The sequence below is a fragment of the Thamnophis elegans genome, chromosome Z, assembly GCF_009769535.1.
Source record: "Thamnophis elegans isolate rThaEle1 chromosome Z, rThaEle1.pri, whole genome shotgun sequence".
In the NCBI taxonomy this organism is placed as follows: Eukaryota; Metazoa; Chordata; class Lepidosauria; order Squamata; family Colubridae; genus Thamnophis; species Thamnophis elegans.
Window position 1 is genome coordinate 135,505,429 of NC_045558.1, and position 15,018 is coordinate 135,520,446.

Consider the following 15,018-nt stretch of genomic DNA (forward strand, 5'->3'; position numbering starts at 1 on the left):
ATCTTTTCTTCAGTATGCAACTATGTCATTTTTCTTTTGCATGACAGAAGTCACAAAGTATTGACCATGTTCAAGATTGAGGCTGTTTGAAATAGCAAAATATTTTCTTTCTCTTTTATAAAATGTTCGGACATAACTCTTTAATCAATGGCCAATAACTATTAAAGTTGTTGCAGTCTGCCTTATTTCCCCATTCGTCTGGTGGTCGTACCACTAGGTCCTTGTTCTCTGATCCTTTGCCCTACCGGGAGGGAAAGATGATGCTTTCTATCTTGTAGTTGTGTAATTTGTTGTTTATCTTGTCCTTCTCGTTGTCTTTCTCCGGATCCAGATGGTTCAGAATGTCCCACCTTCAGGGTCTTATGATAGAAATCTCGGGCTTCCCATACAGAATTGAGACGATATTTTTGCTCACCAAGTGTAATTATAATACCAAATGGCACATCCCATCTATACTGTATCTGATGGTTTCTGAGTTCTTCCACTAGAAAAGCGTAATCTCTCCTGGCTCTTAACATTTGGGGTGGTATTTCTTTGAAGACAATCAAATCCTGTCCGCCAATTTGTAGCTTGGTATTATAAGACTTTTGTAGTATCCTATTTCTAGACTCTCTTGTAGCAAAATATATGATTACATCTCGAGGAAGCTGTCTCTGTTTTGCCGTCCAAGAATTATGGCGGTAAATTTTTTCAATCTGCCAATCAAAGTTGATTCCCGGTCTTCCCACCAGACGACTGAAGGCCTCTGAGAAAATCTGTTTCAGGTTCTCCTGTTCCCTTTCACGCAGTCCCCTGATTCTTAATGCAAGCTCCATCTTTTTATAATTTATCATAACGATTTGTTTTTCTGTATTTTCAACTTTTTGTTGCATCATTTCAATTTTGGATGTCAAGTTGGTATTGGCTTCCTCCAGAAGCTCTAGCTTATCTTCCATTCCAGCTTTTTCAACTTTTTGTTGCATCACTTCGATTTTGGATGTCAAGTTGATATTGGCTTCCTCCAGAAGCTCTAACTTATCTTTCATTCCAGCTTTTTCAACTTTTTGTTGCGTCACTTCGATTTTGGATGTCAAGTTGGTATTGGCTTCCTCCAGAAACTCTAGCTTATCTTCCATTCCAGCTTTTTCAACTTTTTGTTGCATCACTTCGATTTTGGATGTCAAGTTGGTATTGGCTTCCTCCAGAAGCTCTAGCTTATCTTCCATTCCAGCAACATACTCTGTCAATACAGTTACAAATCCTATCATGTCCTCCTTTGTATTAGCAATCCTAGTGTCAAACTTGTCAGAAAAGTCTGTAATAAGTTGCTTTATCTCCTCTCTGAATTCTCTAAGTGTCTCAAAAAGAAATTCTTTCGTTAGCAAATCTCCAGTAGGGGGCGTAGAAGGTAAAGGCTGCGACTTCATGCCAAATGCATGAGGTGTATTGCTAAAAGAACGTCTCCCCGACTTTGATTTTGGTGCCATTATTTCAAACAATTAGTCAAGTATTACTCGAACTCTGCTGGCCCGTTATGTAACTTGCAAGAGAAGAAAGTGTTGAGTCCCCCCTTTATTTGTTCATAGAGGTTTTTCAAAAGATTTCAAAAAGGAGCATTGTAACAAAGCACATCTCAAAAAATTAGCATTGTAATGAAACAATTCATATTCATCTGTGTTTAAAATATCTCTATATTGACAAGGAGGCTTAACAGCTTTTAAAAATTGATAAGAAAAAGAAAAATAATTTCTTGGTAGGTCTTCAAGGAAACAATGTTAATTAGTCAGAGAATGCTATCAGGCAATACCTTTGATCTTTCTCTCTGTCGGCTGTGCCAGGAAGCTAAAAATATACAAATGCGAAAGCTACAAGATCACCATCTTAGAACCAATTACACAAGGGGATTTTTTTATCACGTTGAAACTGGGATTTTTGGTAGGAGAAAAAAAAATAGAGTTCTCAAGTCCAGTCTCTGCCTGTCTTAATTTCAATAACATAGTTACAAAAATTGTCCAAGGGGGGGGGGGGGTCTCGCCTTGCACTGTAAAAAAAACAGCTGAGATTTTCTGGCCGGAGTACATGACTCAGCCTTTACAAAAATCTCCCCCTCTGTTCGCAGCCAAAAAACAAACAAACTGTGAACTTCAAAGAAGACTCTTGCCAAGTGAGTCGCTCTCTGCTTTTTTCTAGCCTGAAAAAAGAGATATCTAATAGATATTAAATAGATAACAAACCAGGAATCTGGGGGCAGCTCCGTTAAGCTGCCGACGACGGCAAGTCCCTCCCCGGAAGCCATTTGCCCGTGTATCATTGTGGTTGAAGCTGGAACACTCGTTGACAGGTAAGACGTTGTAGCAGAGAATTCTGTGTACTGTTGCTTAGATCACATCGTAGGACGTATTTGAGGTTTTCAATAAAATAAAAAAGCAATTTTGCAGCAAACATCAGATGTGGTAGCCTTTTGATTTGGGCTCTAATAAACAAGTTTATTCTCTATTGCTTTGCATCATTTCGAGAAGTGTTGATTTTATTTTCAAGCCTTTGTTTTACTTAATATACAATAAATTTGTCCTTTCTCCATTAACTGACCGGGGGGATGTAACACAATCCTTTTCTTAATTGAAAAATGCACAAGAAATCTATATTCTCTGAAATGTATTAATCAATGCCCTGTGTGGCTCTTTTATCCCAACAGATATGCAAATCGAGAGACAATTTCCCCTTAAAAGAGCCCAATGGTTTGCCTTTTCAGACAACTCCCACCAACATAAACCTTGTGCTATTTCCAGAATCCTCCAGAATCCTATCAATTTCATCTATTAGCAAAAATGTGGCTAAACCTTCTTTCCATACTTGTAGTCCTCAAAGGTAATTATTGCCACTACATGGATTATTGCTATGTTCTCTTCTTGCATGCAAGATATCTATTTTAAAAAGCTCCTTTCTTTTTAGGAGTCCAATCTCAAGTCCAATTTGTACAGTCTGGAGGGGATTTGAGAAGACCTGGGGAGTCCCTCCGTCTCTCCTGACAAGCCTCTGGATTCACCTTCAGCAGCTATAGCATGCACTGGGTGAGACAGGGTCCAGGGAAAGGACTAGAATGGGTTTCATATATCTATACCGATTCTAGTAGAAAGTTCTACTCTGACAAAGTGAAGGGGCGTTTCACAATCTCGAGGGACAATGCCAGAAGCCAGCTGTATCTGCAAATGAACAGCCTCAAAACCGAAGACACTGGAGTCTATTACTGTGCAGGATACCCAGTGAGAGGAAGTGAATTTGAAGCCAGGCTAGAACCTTCCCCACTTAGAGCAACTCTTCAATTTGATTCAGCCTCAAGTCCTGGATTAGTCACTGAGGATGGATCACCATCTATTGAGAACTTTAGGGCTCTTTTCTTCTGGATGTCCATTTGGAGAGTTTGCTGAGGGAAAATGTGAAATGTGGGGAAAATGGCTTGTCATTTACAGCTTCCCAATGTAGAAGGTGATCTGGTTCTGGGGGAGGTGTGTGGAATCCACCGAATAGACAGTAGCCCTTTAGTGTCATGGTGATAGGAGGGGCGGTTTCACATAAGTTTACCACCGGTTTGTACAGAAAAAAACGTGACCCAACATGCGTGCATACTCGCTTTGCAACCATGCACCCCTTCTGTGCATGCACATTCTTCACACACACACAGCTTGCACACATGAGTGTGGCTTAGAAAATGTGGCTAAATAGGACGACATAGTGCTGGAGCAGGTGCCCGAAGCTTCCCAGTAGCAGACTCCTTATCCTGAGGAAAAAACATTTTATTCATTGACTGTGAATTCTCCTCCTTCACATCCACCAAAGTCTTTCAAAAAAGGATTTACAGTCACAGACCTTATCAGACTTGGAGAGCTGCCAGGCTGATATCTGAAAAACTTGTCCAGTAGTCTCACAGAGTCACGAGCCAATGAAGCAAACTAATTGTCTCCTGCAAACTCCACTCCCCTGGTGCTCCTCTTTTATTTCCTCTGGGAAGAGCTATTCACTGTCCACCTGTGATCTTACTCCCAAGTTGACTCTGAAGGGAGCTGATAACTGGCATACAGCCCTGGCCCATCTCTGTCTCTGACACAGAGCCCTCCTCAGAGCCTTTTCCAGACTCCAGGACTGGCCCATCTTCCTCCCCAACCTCCTCACTGTCTGGATATACTGCAAGCTCCACTAGCCCCTGGTGGGCCACAACAGGCATGCCCACCTGCAGGTCCCCAATACCGGTTCACCAGTCCCAACCAGCTGAATACTCCCACTGGGTAGAAGAGTAGAAATGAATCTTTAGGACAATGTTTCAAAGTATCCAAACTGCCCTACAAATATTGAAGAAACATCTGGAGCTAAAGAATCTCTTTGGAGAGTTAGGAAGGTGCAACCTCTCCTCACGTTTGACCCTGAGGGGCAACGTTGTGGCAGAAAACTCCCTGTCCTATGCACACAATGGTTGTGGGGTAGGGAATAAAACAAGTGTCATTAGATATTGTCTCATTTTGGAGACATGAGCATAGAGTAGGATAGGATAGGATAGGATAGGATAGGATAGGATAGAATAGAATAGAATAGAATAGAATAGAATAGAATAGAATAGAATAGAATAAACAATGTTAGAAGGGACCTTGGAGGACTTCTAGTCCAACCCCCTACTTAGGCAGGAAACCTTATACCATTTCAGACAAATGGTTGACATTAGAAGAAATGGATAGTTGAAAAAAGTTCTTTTTTCGTAATCACAAATAAAGTGTTAATATTGTTCATGGGCTAAAATATGCTGCAGTTTCTCTTTCCACCTATATTATCATTTGTGGTTGTTTTGTATGCAAGGAAACCTAGGAGACCAATGCACGGAAGGATTCTTTGATCCCAATGGTTATGAATTCATTCATTCATTCATTCATTCATTCATTCATTCATTCATTCATTCACTCACTCATTCATTCATTCATACACTCATTCATTCATTCATTTGCTTCTTTGTTTATTTATATCATGTTTTATCGTATATATGTATATGTTGTATATGTTGTTGTTATGCATTATCCATTTTAACATTGTAAGCTACCAAAGAGTTATCTTGTGCTGAGAGGAATAGTAATTAAATTTACAAAATAAAGTAAAGTAAAATAAGGTAAGTTAAGGTAAGGAAAAGTAAAGTAAAAGAAAGTAAAAGAAAATATAAAATAAGTAATTAAATACATTTGTATCCTGCCAAAGAGCCTAGGTGGTGCAGTGGTTAGAGTGGAGTATTGCAGGCTACTTCAGCTGATTGCTAGCTGCAGTTCGGCAGTTCAAATCTCACTGACTCAAGGTTGACTCAGGTTTGTGCTGAGAGAGAATGAGTAGCTCAAGGACTCTCACCTGGCTTTCAGAGCTAAGGCAGGCCTGAACTCAAGGTCTCTTGCTTCCTAGCCTGCTGCCTTAACCACTAGGGCAAACATATCTGGTTGGATAGGCAAATTGAGGCAAAATTTCCTCTTTAAAGGAGCCTCAGTGCTTTCCCTTTTCAGCCTACACAGTTTGTAAAGTTTCCTGAATCTGTTTTTATTCATTGCAGGGACAGAAAATGGTCTTGCGGCAAGACTTCATCTTGGCGTCCCTATTAGTCCACTTTCAAGGTCATCCTTTCTTCTCTAAACAATTTCCTTCCATTTGCTGTTTCATGATCAAAAAATCTATTTGAAATATGTTTTTTTTTAAAGGAGTCCAATCTCAGGTCCAGCTGATGGAGTCTGGAGGGAATGTGAGAAGACTTGGAGAGTCCTTCCACCTCTCCTGCGAAACCTCTTCAGCAACCATTACATGTACGGTCTTCTAGGCCAATCCCTGCTTAGGCAGGAAACCCTAAGCCACTTCAGAAAAATGGTTATCCAACATCTTCTTTAAAAACTTTCAGTGTTGGAGCATTCACAACTTCTGGAGGCAAGATGTTCCAATAATTGATTGTTCTAACTGTCAGGAAATGTCTCCATAGTTCTATGTTGCTTCTCTCTTTGATTATTTAGTTACAGAAAGTTTAATTGGTCTACTGGAAGTGAGAAACAGCTGACAAATCTCCATAGTGATGTGTGGAATCTCAGAACTGATCTTGGAAGAAGAAGTGGGGACTCTGTTTAGCGAATCTCAGAGCAGTATTGAATTAGAATAAAATAACAGAGTTGGAAGAGACCTTGGAGGTCTTCTAGTCCAATTCTCTGCTTAGGCAGGAAGCCCTACACCCTTTCAGACAAATGGTTATCCAACATCTTCTTAAAGATTTCCAGTGTTGGATCATTCACAATTTCTGGAGGCAAGTGGTTCCACTGATTAAGGAAATTTGTCCTTAGCTCTAGGTTGCTTCTCTCCTTGATTAGTTTCCACCATTGCTTCTTGTCCTGCCCTCAGGTGCTTTGGAGAATAGATTGACTCCCTCTTCTTTGTGGCAGCCCCTGAGATATTGGAAAATTGCTATCATGTCTCCCTTAGTCCCCCTTTTCATTAAACTAAACTTACCTAGTTTCTGGAACCCTTCTTCATATGGTTTAGCCTCCAGTCTCCTAATCAACTTTGTTGCTCTTCCCAACAGAAATATTAGAGGTAGAAATATGGATTGATGTCCCAGGCTACAAGAAGGACTCCAAGTCCAGGCTTAGGTAGGTAAACTGGCCAAGTTCTACACCACAATCTTGTGAGGTGGGTTGGGCTGAGAGAGAGAATAACCAACTCAAAGTCACCCTGCCAGTTAACTTTTTCTGCACTTTCCCAAATAATTTTCCTATCCATTTAGAAGGGATGTCTTAACAGTATTATGACCCCTCGAACCGTCGAACTCCAAATCTTCCTCATTGAAAAGCTCAGTGTCTTAGCCACTGAGCCACCCTTAAAATTAAACATATATTTATTTTTTGGCACTTCCAACAAAATCTCTGTTGAAACATTAAATATATGCTGGCCACAAAAATTAATTGACATGATAAACATTCGAACAATACATGAGACTTGAAAAACACAATAATGCTCAGTAAGCCATACAGTTGATGTACTTATATGATACAAGATGCATTGAAGGGTTAATGTACACAGATTAGTATGGGGCCCCTATGCTTGGGGGGCCTCAGGCAACCGCCCATCAGGCCCCTCAGTTAAGGCAGTCCTGAGTATCCTGGCATAAGACAGGAAATGAAGCATGAGAATGATGTTTATAAATATCCAAACTGCCACACAGATATTGAGGAAACATCTGGACCTAAAGAATCTCCTCAGAGAATTAGGAGGATTGTGTCCTCTCCTCACTTTGGACACCAGGGGGCAATGTTGTCACACCAAACTCCATGGACTATGGGGGTGGGGTAGAGAACAAAACAAGCATTTTTAGATATTGCTTCATTTTGAAAATGTGACAATTTTTTTATTTTATTTTTTGTCATAGTTCACTGAATGTTCTCTCAAGAGAATTTCACATCTCAGGGGCCCTTTGGTCTAGACCACAAAACTGAGGATTTTAATAAAATTGTTGGTGTTTTTCAGGAGGGAAACTGCCTGGAATGTGTAAGAGTATTTCAAATTTCCATGCAGAGACATCACCCTGCCAACAAAAGTGTGTATAGTCAAGGCTATAGTTTACAATATTGTTGTCCAATTAATGGACTATGCAGCTATTCTGTCTGTAATAGCGTAGCCGAAATAGTATGTCTGTGGCTAAGGGTTAATCAATGCCCCTTGTGACTCTTTTATCCCAACAGATATGCAAATCAAGACACAATTTCCCCTTTAAAGAAGCCCACTTTACTTTTAAGACAACACCCACCCACATAAACCTTGCGCTATTTCCAGAATCCTCTCCTATCAATTTCATCTATTCATTACAGGGAGCAAAAATGTGGCTAAACCTTCTGTCCATACTTGTAGTCCTCAAAGGTAATTATTGCCACTATGTATATTATTTAATGTTCTGCTCTTGCATACAAGATAACTATTTAAAAAGCTCCTTTCTTTTCAGGAGTCCAATCTCAGGTCCAGTTGGTGGAGTCTGGAGGGGATGTGAGAAGACCTGGGGAGTCCCTCCGTCTCTCCTGCCAAGCCTCTGGATTCACCTTCAGCAGCTTCTACATGCACTGGGTGAGACAGGCTCCAGGGAAAGGACTTGAATGGGTGTCATGGATAAGCGATGGTTCTGGTACTATTAGATACTCTGACAAAGTGAAGGGACGCTTCACCATCTCCAGGGACGATGCCAAAAGCCAGCTGTATCTGCAAATGAACAGCCTCAAAACTGAAGACACAGGAGTCTATTACTGTGCAAGAGACACAGTGAGAGGAAGTGAATCTGAAGCCAAACAAAAACCTTCCTTTCTTCACTCTTGAAATTTATGGAGCCCCAGGTCCTAGATTACTCAATGGAAGTAATCCATTTACTCTCCAGAGGGTAGAGAAGAGCAATAAGATGATTGACATGTGGAGGCTAAAACGTACAAAAAACAGTTGCAGGACTTGTGTATGGTTATCTAATGAAAAAAAGGACTAGGGGCAGTGGATGAATTCAAAATTTGTACTATTGGTTTTGTGGGCTTGGAGTGTTGGGCATGAGAGGGGAAGGATACTGCAAAATACCCATTCCTACCCCACTCTAGGGCCAAATAGCGGTGGTATTTGCTGGTTCTCCGACTATTCAAAATTTCGCTACTCCTTCTCCAAAACCTGTCAGAATCTGCTGAATTTCACACCTGACTTTGGACAAAGGGGACGAGGGCAATGAGCCACATGAAATCCCATTGCCTATACACCAGAGGGGGGAGGAGGGAGGGAGGTAATACTTCAATTATCAATGGCTCTTTCTCCACTTAACTTACAGGGAAGAGAAATGGACTGGAATGTTAATTACGAAATGGACATACAAGTTAGGTTCACTGAAATGTGCTAGGCAATGCCATAAGGCAGGGGTGTCAAACTTGATTTCATTGAGGGCCAAATCAGGGTTGTGTTTGACCTCGGGGGGTGGGGCTGGGGTGTGTTTTGCCAGGATGGGCGTGGCCAGCTGAATGTCACTCTTGTGGGGTGTCTGTGGAGGCCCGAATACTCTGCCAGCCAAAAAGGGGATTCCAAGCTCCACCTTTGGCTGCAACGGCCTCTTGCAACCCTCTGCCAGCAAAAATGGAGCTTGCAAGGGCCACGTGCGGTCTTCCCAAACTCCACTGTTGCAGGCTTTCAAACCACGGGACAGTCCTTCGCTGTTTCCAGAGTGGCCCTGCAGGCTAAGTGTAAGCACATTGTGGGACCGATCAGCCCCCCTGGGCCTTGAGTTTGACTCTCCTTCCCTGAGGGGTTCTTTTATCCCAACCGATATGTAAATAGAGGATCAGTTTCCCCTTTAAAGAAACCCCATACTTTCCCTCTTCAAATAACACCCACCAACACAAACCTTACACTATTTCATGAATCCTCTCTTTTCACTTTCTTCTACTCATTGCAGGGAATACAAATGTGGCTAAACCATGTGTTCTTACTAAGAGATCATTATTTCAACTACCTGTATTTTTCAAAGTATAAGACACACATTTTCCCCCAAAAAAGAAGGTGAAAATCTGGGTGCGTCTTATACACTGAATGCAGCATTTTTGGCCCATTTTCGCAAAAGAGCAACTAAGATTGTTAAAAGTCTGGAAGGTAAAACACATGAAGAACAGTTGGAAGCCTTATTTCCAAAATTTCACTTCTGTAATACTCAGAGAGAAGCTGAGAATCTTTATAAAATGTTATATCATTAACATTTGTCACCAGAGAAAATGTCTACGTATTTCAAATCTTTGCTAGATATGAAAACATTGAGGAACATATTATATTTGGCTGATATGATTTTTAAAAAAATAAATTGCATACAAATATATACGCCAATAAAGAAGATTGTAAAGTAATACATTGTCTCAATGTGTTAAAAAAGAACTTGATTTCTCAAGCAGAGATGGGTTTCACATAATTTAATTACCGGTTCGCCGCACACCGAAAATGTCCCTGCACGCCTTTTGCGCATGCACTTTGCTCCCATGTGAAGCTTGCACACATGCATGTGCCTTAGAAAACATAGCTAAATAGAACGGCATAGCGCCGGGTCAGGTGGGTGGGCCAACCTACAGGTTGCCACTACAGGTTCTCCAGAACCGATTCGAACCGTTTGAAAACCTCCACTGTTCTTGAGAGACTATCATCCTGACTAATAAGCCAGGACTGAGTTTACAACAGAAAATCAGAGCATATTGAAGCTTCCCTGCAATTTAAGGTAAGTGCTGGACTTTTGATGTCCTCTCTAATAAATTAGTTTATTCTCTATTACCATGCATCCATTTAATATGTGTTGGATTTTCCAAGCCTTCCTTTTATTTAACGTACAATCAACCTGTCCTTTATCCCATAGACTCATAGGGGGAAAAATGTGTCCCAAAATGCATGTGCAACTTATATTCAGTGAAATGTATTAATCAATGCCCTGTGTGACACTTTTATCCCAACAGATATGCAAATCGAGAAACAATTTCCCCTTTAAAGGAGCCCAATGGTTTGCCATTTCAAACAACTCCCACCACCACAAATCTTGTGCTATTTCCAGAATCCTCTCCTATCAACTTTATCTATTCATTTCCTGGAACCAAAATGTGGTTAAACCTTCTGTCCATACATGTAGTCCTCAAAGGTAATTATTGCCACTACATAGTTCCTTTCTGTGTTCTCCTGCATGCCAGAGATCTATTTAAAAAGCTCCTTTCTTTTTAGGAATCCAATCTCAAGTACAGTTGGTGGAATCTGAAGGAGATGTGAGAAGACCTGGGGAATCCCTCCATCTCTCCTGCCAAGCCTCTGGATTCACCTTCAGCAGCTATGAGATGCACTGGGTGAGACAGCCTCCTGGGAAAGGACTGGAGTGCTTGGCATACATAAATTCTGGTTCTACACTTACTAATCCGACAAAGTCAAGGGACGCTTTACCATCTCCAGGGACGATGCCAAAAGCCAGCTGTATCTGCAAATGAACAGCCTCAAAACCGAACACACGGGAGTCTATTACTGTACAAGATACACAGTGAGAGGAAGTGAATCTGAAGCCAAGCAAAAACCTTCCTTTCTTCACTCTTCACCTTTATGGAGCCCCACGTCCTGGATTAGTCAATGAGGATGGATCACAGTCTACTGAGAGCTTCAGGAAGGACTCTTTCATTCTAGATATCACAGAGTTTTCTGTAAGAAAAATGAAAAAAAATGCTAAGTTCATCAGTCTGTTTAAAAACCAGCGCAACCCTTGGCTGCATTAACAGAGCGATAGAAGCAACGTTATATGAAGTATCACTTAAGGATGTGAATCTGAAACCAGACAAAAACTTTCTCTATCTCTGAGTATCTCTAAAATTTGGGAAGGACTAAATAAATCTATATCAATTAAGTTCAATTTATTACAGTCAGAGGCCAGAGACCAGAACAAATAAAAATGCTCAGTAAATTGAAAATTGAAAATTCCAGGATAAAATAAATAAATAACAACTAAAATCTATGATATAATCCGGTCTGTCAATTATACATGGTCTATCTATACTAACATTATAATCCATAAACTGCGAGAACCCGTCAGTTTAATACTAAAAGGGAAAGGGATAAGCAGTGCAATGGCTTTCCCACATTTGTTCTATAAAACAACTTATGGTGGATTAGACATGTGATGAACTGGGTGAGACAGGACTGCCATCCGTCAAAAAGGTTTACGGTCTCCTGCTTGAACTGGGTGTTGGACGAGGTGACTTACAAGGTTCCTTCCAACTCTGTTAATCTGTATCTCCAGGGACGATGCCAAAACCCAGCTGTATTTGCAAATGAATAGCCTCAAAACTGAAGACACAGCAGTCGATTACTGTGAAAGAGACACAGTGAGAGGAAGTGTAACCAAACATTGAACCTGTGCCAAAGAAGAACCTTCCTTTCTTCAAAAAAATCTCTTCTTCAACTTGACTGAGTCACAGATCAGTCAATGGAGATTGATGACTGTCTAATGAGAATTTCAGGCCATCTTGTTCTAGGTATCAAAGGGTTTGCTGTTACAAATGTAAAAATTCCAAGACAACTTCCCTGTTTGCCAGTTGATTTGGCTTCCCTGGAATGAAATATAGTTTTTTTTTTAGCCTCAGGGCAGAAGGATGGAATGAAACTAATGGACAATCCTTCTCAATATCCAAACCGGCACACAAACATCGGAGAAATAGCTGCTGTGATAGAATCTCCTTGGAGATTCAAAAAGAGGTGTCTTCTACTTAATTTTGACTCTGCGGGCAATATTGTCATAAAATCCAACTGCCTTTTGCACCTGGAGAAGTTGTGAGATGGAATAAAACATGTATCATTGTATATTTTCTAATCACAGGATAACAAAGTTGGAAGAGACCTTGGAGGTCTTCTAGTCCAATCACCAGCTTAAGCAGGAGGCACCATACCTCTGATGATGAACCTATGGCATGTGTGCCACAAATAACATGCGAAGCCATATCTGCCAGCACACAAGCCGTCAGGTCCAGGTTGAATGTGCATGCCAACCATCTGATTTTTGGCCTTCTGGAAGGCCGTGGAAGGCCATTTTCACTGTCCTCAGGCTTTAGGAAATCCTCCAGAACCTGGGGAAGAAAAATGGGTCCAATAGGCCAACCGCCTCAGTGGTTAAGACACTGACCTTGTCAATCAGAAAGGTTGGCAGTTCGGCGGTTCGAATCCCTAGCCATACATAGTGGAGTAAGCTGCACTATGCACATATTGGCTGCACGTATTGGTGAATTATTCCTGAGAAGAGAGTGGAGTGCCATTTGTCAGAAATGGTGTTGGGTCTCCTGTTCAGACAAGGGGTGGACTAGATGACCCACAAGGACCCTTCCAAGTCTGTTAATCTATTTAAGATTGTATAAAAAAAAGAATTGATCAAAACTACACACAAAACAGCAACATGTGGAATTTTCTGCTGCCAGAGTCATTGGTTGTGATGGGAGGCTATAGATGTTTAATTAAGAAATAAAAACTATACTGAAAAGATCTTGGTCTGCATTCAGTTCATCTGAGTTTCTTAAAAAGGGCATAAAAAGGTCAAGGTTCCCCTTGAAGTCAATATGAGCTTCTCTCAAAACAGGGTGAGACATTCTCCTGGGAAAGGACTGGAATGGGTAGCCGGCATAAGTACAGGCTCATATCCTTCCACTTACTACCCAAATAAAGTCAAGGGCCGCTTCACCATCTCCAGGGATGATTCCCGCAGCCAGTTGTATCTGCAAATGAACAATCTCAAACTGGAGGACACAGCTGCCTATTACTGCTCAACTTGCACAGTGAGATGAAGTGAATCTGATGCTGAGCAAAAACCTTCTCATCAGGGCAGCTCTGAAAATTGAGTTAGAATAGAGTAGAATAGAATAGAGTTGAGTGGAGTAGAATAGAATAGAATAGAATAGAATAGAATAACAGAGTTGGAAGGGAGGTCTTCTAGTCCAATCCCTGCTTAGGCTGGAAACCTTACACCACATCAGAGAAATGGTTATCCAACACCTTCTTAAAAAAAACTTCCAGTGTTGGAGCATTCACAACTTCTGGAGACAAGATGTTCCAATAATTGATTATTCTAACTGTCAGGAAATTTCTCCATAGTCCTATGTTGCTTCTCTCTTTGATTATTTAGTTAGAGAAAGTTTAATTGGTCTGCTGGAAGTGAGAAACAGCTGACAAATCTCCATAGTGATATGTGGAATCTCAGAACTGATCTTGGAAGAAGAAGTGGGGACTCTGTTTAGCTAATCTCAGAGCAATATTGAATTAAAATAACAGAGTTGGAAGAGACCTTGGAGGTCTTCTAGTCCAACTCTCTGCTTAGGCAGGAAGCCCTACACCCTTTCAGACAAATGGTTATCCAACATCTTCTTAAAGATTTCCAGTGTTGGATCATTCACAATTTCTGGAGGCAAGTGGTTCCACTGATTAAGGAAATTTCTCCTTAGCTCTAGGTTGCTTGTCTCCTTGATAGGTTTCCACCCATTGCTTCTTGTCCTGCCCTCAGGTGCTTTGGAGAATAGATTGACTCCCTCTTCATTGTGGAAACCCCTGAGATATTGGAAGATTGCTATCTTGTCTCCCTTAGTCCTCCTTATCATTAAACAAGACTTACCTAGTTTCTGCAACCCTTCTTCATATGGTTTAGCCTCCAGTCCCCTAATCAACTTTGTTGCTCTTCCCAACAGAAATACTAGAGGTAGAAATATGGATTGTTGTCCCAGGCTGCAAGAGGGACTCCATGTCCCACCTTAGGCAGGTAAACTGGCCAGGTTCTACACCACAATCTTGTGAGGTGGGTTGGGCTGAGAGAGAGAATAACCAACTCAAAGTCACCCTGCCAGTTAACTTTTTCTGCTCTTTCCCAAATGCTTTCCTATCCATTTAGCAGGGATGTCTTAACAGTATTATGACCCCGAACCACTGAACTCCAAATCTTCCTCATTGAAAAGCTCAGTCTCTTAGCCACTGAGCCACCCTTAAAATTAAACATATATTTATTTTTTTGGCACTTCCAACAAAATTGTTGTTGAAACATTAAATATATGCTGGCCACAAGAATTAATCAACATGATAAACATTTGAACAATACACGAGACTTGAAAAACACAATAATACTCAACAAGCCATACAGTTGATGTACTTATATGATACAAGATGCTTCAAAGGATTAACATACACAGATTAGTATGGGGCCCCTATGCTTGTGGGGCCACAGGCAACAGCCTATCAGGCCCCTGAATTAAGGCAGCCCTGAGTATACTGGCATAAGATAGGAAATGAAACATGAGGATGATCTTTCTAAATATCCAAACTGCCATACAGATATTGAGGAAGCATCTGGACCTAAAGAATTTCCTCAGAGAATTTGGATGATTGTGTCCTCTCCTCACTTTGGACACCAGGGGGCAATGTTGTCACACCAAACTCCATGGACTATGAGGGTGGGGTAGAGAATAAAACAAGTATTTTGAGATATTGCTT

The 15,018-nt window shown here is 41.0% G+C and overlaps 1 gene segment (V, D, J or C); it reads left to right on the forward strand.

Annotated features, from left to right (window-relative positions):
- The first annotated feature begins 7,792 nt into the window (after positions 1–7,792).
- Positions 7,793–14,231, forward strand: LOC116521937. The segment is given in 5 exon segments: positions 7,793–7,893; positions 7,976–8,296; positions 9,486–9,516; positions 13,124–13,319; positions 14,223–14,231. Coding segments are annotated over 5 exon segments (597 nt in total).
- The last annotated feature ends 787 nt before the right edge of the window (positions 14,232–15,018 follow it).